Source organism: Lathyrus oleraceus, chromosome 6 (assembly GCF_024323335.1).
Source record: "Lathyrus oleraceus cultivar Zhongwan6 chromosome 6, CAAS_Psat_ZW6_1.0, whole genome shotgun sequence".
Taxonomy (NCBI): Eukaryota; Viridiplantae; Streptophyta; class Magnoliopsida; order Fabales; family Fabaceae; genus Lathyrus; species Lathyrus oleraceus.
Genome location: NC_066584.1, coordinates 455,464,907 through 455,471,826, shown reverse-complemented (window position 1 = coordinate 455,471,826; position 6,920 = coordinate 455,464,907). Strand labels below are relative to the sequence as shown.

At 34.0% G+C, this 6,920-nt stretch overlaps 1 protein-coding gene across 1 annotated transcript; it reads left to right on the top strand.

Moving 5' to 3' along the window:
- The first annotated feature begins 4,694 nt into the window (after nucleotides 1-4,694).
- On the top strand, nucleotides 4,695-5,601 carry LOC127097125 (uncharacterized). Its single transcript, XM_051035635.1, has one exon. The coding sequence runs from the start codon at nucleotides 4,741-4,743 to the stop codon at nucleotides 5,479-5,481; it is 741 nt and encodes a 246-aa protein (XP_050891592.1). The 5' UTR covers nucleotides 4,695-4,740; the 3' UTR covers nucleotides 5,482-5,601.
- Nucleotides 5,602-6,920: the final 1,319 nt, after the last annotated feature.

Here is a 6,920-nt window from a genome sequence, read left to right as displayed (position 1 = left end):
TAATAGGAATATTCCGTACATAATTCTCATAGTTTTCTTCAATTAGATAAATAGAAATGAGTTGAGAATTTATTTCGTTTGGTCCCAGATCCTTTGTTTTCCAGACTCTCTTGCTTATCCTAAGCTCGAGTTGTGTTTCAATGATCCAAGCGGTACTTCCAGGTTGTATCTCGATACTCTCAGAAGAATATTTCTCACGAGATTCTTTGTTTGTGGGAGTCTCATATTCTTTATCCTTATTAATAAGGTTTTCAAAGAATTTTACATCCCAAGATTCAATGATTACATTAGACTCTAAGTTTAAAAGTCTATATACTTTACTATTTGGTGCATATCATATAAAGACATATTTTATCCTAGGAGTACCTAATTTAGTTCTCTTAGGATCCATACTTTTATAGTAGGCTACACCCCCCCCCCCCCCCACACACACATACACTCTGAAGTAACAAATATTTGGTGCTCTGCCTTTCCATAACTCATATGGGGAAATACTAGTTAATTATGTGGCAACCGGTTAGTAAGGTCTCACCCTACAAATTAAATATAAATTTGGAATGTATTAACATGACATTCATTATCTCTTGATATGTTCGATTCTTCCTTGATCAATCACCATTTATGTTATATATTTTATCACTTATTCGGCAAAAATCTAGGTAAATTATATTACTTTATTCTTAGTTAGTGGTCTGTTGAGTCAATTTCTTTCACCGATAGTTAATTTTATCGTTTTGTCTTTTTAAGTGTCATTTCTATTTTTCGCATTTTACACTTTGGTTGTGTATCTTTTCTACGTTTCAGGTTCAAGCAGGTAGTAAAGTACGATCGGATGTAGAAACCAAGGAGAAGCGCAAAGAATCGGAAAAATGTTCCCATGTTCCCGTAGGCCTGCTAGAACTCCAAACTTTTCATCTAAACTCTGATGAATGCTTTTGACTGAAAGAATGCATGCTAAGAAATGAAGGTGAACAGGTTATGTTGATGCAGGTGAAAAAACTCGGGGTAAAATTTAGGGTATGACAATACACGTTCCCCGGGGACCTCTGCCAACCGAACAATGTCATTTGCTGCATACGTGTAGAAAGAATGGCATTCGACAAAATGCCACAGTTGAATCGACCTCCTCCATAGGGCCAACCTCTCACATTTGTTGTTACAAGCCGACCACTAGCGACACCCTGTTGGTGCCATCAACTTTTCTAGTGCTTTTTAGAGATTTTAATTCCTTTGTTTTCTAACAATCTTGAAAAATATTTTCTTTCTATTAATCACTTTAGGTTTTAAGACATATTTCTTCAATTATTTACCTTGATTTAAATCCTGGTGGTGCCAATTTTTCCATCAACTACCTTTCCGCTCACTCTTCTCAAAAACTTTGATCAAGTTCAAGGAATAATTGAACCATGATCTTGCCACTTGCGTCCATTTGCTTACAACTACCTTTTCCTTATTTAATAGTCTAACAAGCCCACAAGTATAGTTCTTCAACCATTTTGAATCCCTTTTTTTCGAGTTCTTCTACGAAGGTTCATGTTTCCAAGGTTAGCAACACTTCAGCAAAATTTAAAGCGTAACACCCTAGGCCAACATAACTGAACCTTTGAAATGGTACAATATGCCTCTTTACCTTATCTCGCGTCAAACGATAATTAGAGACTTCTCCAATCGAGTTCTCATAACTAATAGTATCCATAGCAAGAACCTCAACCTTAAAATGAGTCTTATATGCCATAGTTTCCCAAACCTTCACCCCTAAGTCTTTACTCTTCCTCCCTTGAAGAGACTCAATGCATATGATGAACTTTGATTCTCGAAGTTCCCATTCTCACCTCTAGGATAGTAATTTAAGAGTCATTCCATAACTTTATCATCAACATAGATAAGAATGATTTGATTAAAAGTTAAAGCTTTGGCAACCTTCAAAATGTAGAAGATTGCATTTTTTATATTCTAAACCTCCATAAGTGTCTGAAAGTTTATTTTTGTATATGAACACCTGCCAATCAAGTAAGTTATTTTGTCACCAGCCTTATCCCGTAAACTCCGTCGCAATTTAACAACAAAATCACTTTTTATGCCTTGTTTCTTCCAAACTCATTAGCATGCTTTGAAACAGCCTAAGGACATTTATTATTCCTTAACCTTAAATCTCATAGCATGTTCTTGTCATGAAATTATTAACTAACTTGTGAGAAATGAATAACGTTAGAACCTTCTAAAATATATAACCCACATATTTTAGACCTTTTAACCAATATTATTTCAACATCCTATGTTCAACTATAGTGCAATATCCTAGATCATGAATAAGCTTACAAATAATAAATTTGCTTGAGCTCTGAAATATAAGGAACTCACGATTATCAAACATTTTAAGTCTTGCTATACCAAAATCATGAATATTACAAGTCTTGTTGTCACCAAGGAGAATTATTCCACATTTAGAGTCTTAAAGTATTATTTCCTTAAACATATGTGATAATATCAACTTGAGTCCATAATTCAACTCCCATCAATCTCCAATCTAAACTCCATTAGTGCACCGATTATCATAACTATCCTCATTTGAGATAACAACAATCTTAACATAATCTTCATCGTCTTCCTTCTTGGGACATTCATTCATGAAGTTACCGAGCTTTTGAAAAAATAAAGCATTTTAACTTTGACTTGCCAAACCTCTTGTATTTGGACATCCCTTTACATTCACATTCTCCTCTTGAGAAACTCAAGCATTCATCATTATCGTTATTTTTCAAATCTTTCAGCTTCAAAATTTCCTTGGATCTCACAACCTTCTAGACATCATCCAAATTTATAGTACCTTCCTTACCATGAAGAAACGAATCTTTGAAGTGCTCAAAGTATCAAGATAATGAGCTTTAGATGAGTAGAGCCTTATGAGATTCTATAAACTTCTTAATTGTGGATATGTTCTCTACCATTTTGAAGGGGTAGAGTTGTTATTTCAAACACAACTTATGATCAAAAAATTTGGTCATATACATTGATTCAAGCTTTGCCTATATTAAAACCACAATCTTTTTCCCAAGGACTTTCCTTAGAACTTAATTCTCGAGGCACAAGAAAATGACACTCATGGCCTCATCCACCGTTTTGTTCTTCTATGCTTGTGTTAGGCGTGCAAGTATCAATGCATCACCCTTCGATGCTTCAACATACTTCTATTACGTTACTCTTTCTTGAAACTTCAATTTCCAAAAATTAAAATATTTGTCTCTAAAAAACTTTCCGGTATCTCATTTATTACTCATGATGCTCACCTCTAAATAAAGCGCATTTGTCCCACAAAGTTTTTTTTTTACTCATACAATCAAATAAATATACTACGGGGGAGAGAACAACTCTTTGATTAACTATTTTTCCAAGAATTGTTACAAGAGATTACAAAACAGTTATAAGGAATTAGTAACTCAGGATCCTAAGAACGAAACCCTATTTTCAATCCAAGAGTTTTTCAATCTCTCGAATTTTCTATATATGAATCACACAAATCCAAAATGTTTAAAAATGTTTCTCAATCCCCTTACATATCTTCAAAGATTTCTCAAATTTCAAAAACACATTCATAGGAATATCTACCCTTGCCTCTCTAAGTTTCTCGTAGGATTTCCATTTTCTCCCTTTGTCTTAAAGACTACACTTTGAAGGTTATGATTTATCCTAAAGACTACACTTTGTAGATTATAAAGACAAGAATGATAGTGATGAATATTTACAATTGCTGAAATCTTACAAATCCTTAACGTGCCAAAAGCACAATCACTAACGAATGGATCCACCAAAGGAAACAACCAAGTTTCATATCCACAAATAGTCTGAACCAGACTAGTCATCCGAGGACAGTCGTGATCGACTTACCTCCATTTCCGCATATGTGGAGACTGGCCGACCTACGACAACCACAATAACTCACTCGGCCTATGATGATCGTCGTCGTCGGGCCGAGAACCACCCGCACCTCGTTGGTGCCTCCGACTTCTCTGGTACTTTTTGGCGATTTTGATTTCCTTGGTTTCTTACAATCTCGAAAAGTATTTTCTTTCTCTTCATCACTTGAGATTTTGGGTAAATCTACACATTTATTCCACAAGATAACACAATAGTTGTTTATGTTGAGTACACACCCTCTTCCATCGGCATACGATGGTTGTCGGAGTTCACTCCAATGCGTTACTTTTAACTCTTCAAAATATCACACCATCGCAAAACCCTAATTAATATACGATGGAGATTTCAACAGAGTTTTCGTTGGTGGTGACAGTGCTTATGGTAACATAGTCTTTAATATGGCTATGCGTGCTGGTGAAGATCATATTTAAACAGTTGTCTTCTTTTCTTCATGAGTGAAGAAATGTGTTTGCTTGATCTATTGTATATCTTCATGAGATTTTTTCATTTTCTATTTTTCTAATAATAATGCTTTCTTGTGACGATGAACTGATTAGAAAATTTGTTCAACTCGTGTTTATTAGGTATTCATTTGAAGTTTTTTTGGTTATTTTTGTCTTATTTTCTCAATTCTAGTGCAATTATCTAGTTTTAGTCTTACCCTTAGTTAGTTAGTTAGAGTCTGTTAGTAGATAACTTGTTTGTTATAGTTTTCTAATAACTCTATATATAAATGCAAAGCATATCATAATAGACTCAGTTACCCATTAATACTCCTCTACTTTCTTACTTCTATACCTTTTGAGTTTTGATTCAGCCTTCAATATGAGCAGTTCAAGAACGGATTACACGTTTGAGGATGTATTGGCGTATGTAAAGACAGTAAGATTGGTGTTTGAAGATAAGATTGGAAAGTTTGACGAATTTGTCAGACTCATACGTGATTATGAAGCCAGAAGAATTGATCTAGAAGCTGTCAAAGAAGGAGCGATAGAGTTGTTTGAAGAGCACAAAGATTTACTTTCAAGATTCAATATCTTCTTGCCAGGAAACGAAATCTCACTTCCATTGGATGATGAACAACAAGGTGATGATGATGAACTAGCGGCCCAAGATGAAAAACAAGGTGATGATGAGCAGAAAGATAATGATCAACAAGGTGTTGACGATGCATTTGCGGCCAAAAATGAACAGAAAGATGATGGTCAACAAGGTGATGGCGATACATTAGCGGTGAAAGATGTTGAACAACAAGGTGATGGCAAAGATGTTGAACAACAAGGTGTTCCTCGTAACTCTAAAATGTTAACCTTGAGGTTCATTCCAATGCCTATCAGAAATCAACCAAATTTTACAATTCGGAACATACATTCGGGAACTAAAGTCTCCGATATGAAGAAATTCCTTGAACTTCACGTGAGAAACGCTGTACCGCGAGACGGCAAATTCTTTTTTATCCACAATCGTCGAGTAATGTATGAGAATCTATCCTTTGAGATGCATGATGCTCGGACTGGTGACAGGATTGAACTATTTGATGGGGTCATCATCGCAGGCGATGATTAGGATGATAGATTTTACTCTGGTGTGGCCGTTTGATTACAATTGTTTAGCATTTTTAGAATTCTTTTAGTCAGATTTCAATGTATAAAAAGTAAATGATGTTTGATTACATTCATGTGAGTAGAAATCCATAGGTTTATGTGTAAAGTGATAGTTTCTTTAGTTCTTTCAACATTTTCTTGAATTGTTGTTTCAAATAAATTCTTCAGCATAGTAATACAAGAAAGATGCTTAGCTTAAAACCTTCATTCTTTCTGTCTTACTTGATGTAAGAAAGATGCTTCTCATTTTTCTCTATAAGAACTTGAAGCAGAATCACATTCAATAGTTGTTAAAAACTTGATATGATTGGTAATCATGATGGATCTTATTGCCATATATATACCTAAAAGAAAGTGTGCAAAGTTACCACTATCTATAACTTTCCCTATCTATGTAAGTTAGTGTAAATCTAAGAAAATATTTAATTGTTTGTGTGAGAGAGTGAGTGTCATTGAGAATGCAATAAATAAAGAGAATAAAGTTTAACGGATATAACACGAGATTTATACTATTTTAATAAAGTGGTTATTTCAATTCTCATACAATATGAGATTTCTTTGCCGATACTTCAAATTTTTTCTTCTTGTGGGCACATTCTCAATTATGTAAAATAACTTTCTTTGAGCTTAAAAAATTCATACAAGTTTTATATCAACTTAAGGATATATAATTATTTTAGAATATTTTTGTGAGGAATAAAGTAAGATTAAAACTTAAACTGTATGGTAGTGAATGGTTTGTAGTTTGTTCTTTAATGAGTCGTATTTTAATTATGACTTGCAATGAATACGTGAGAGAATAGAAAATACATGATTTTGGATGTTCTTTTTTTTTTCTTTCTCTTTTGTATTTTCTTTTTACTTGTATTAAAAAAACACATTTTGATGTGAGAGTGAGAGATGCATTATATAGAAGTTATGGACTTTTATAATGATGTTGCAACGTGGAGATTTCATATTAAGGAATAAATTATTTACAAAGATGACATTATAGTCTAATGATTTCGTAGGGTGATGTGATAAATGTTGAAAAAATCGGGAAAGTTGAATAGATTCAGGATTGAATCGTGAATGAAGTCATTTTTTTTAAAAGTATTTCAAGTATTCTCTTAATGTCTTAGAGTTGGAAGCAGGAATACCCAAGATAATTCAGTTTTATATCGAATTTGCGGAATACCAAACTCGATTTGTAGCGAAGAGTGTTTATAATTTGTTCAAGAGGATATTCGGTTTTGTGATATTTTTCTGAATTCAGAGTGATGTATTTATAGGCCATGCATGTGTTTCACAAGGTTGCGACCTTGATGAAGCAACACATTTTAACTGAAATTTGCATTGTTTCCAACCTGCTGGAGCGCCATCGACGCTGCGAGTAGCCTGATTGCTTCGATGTGTCATGCT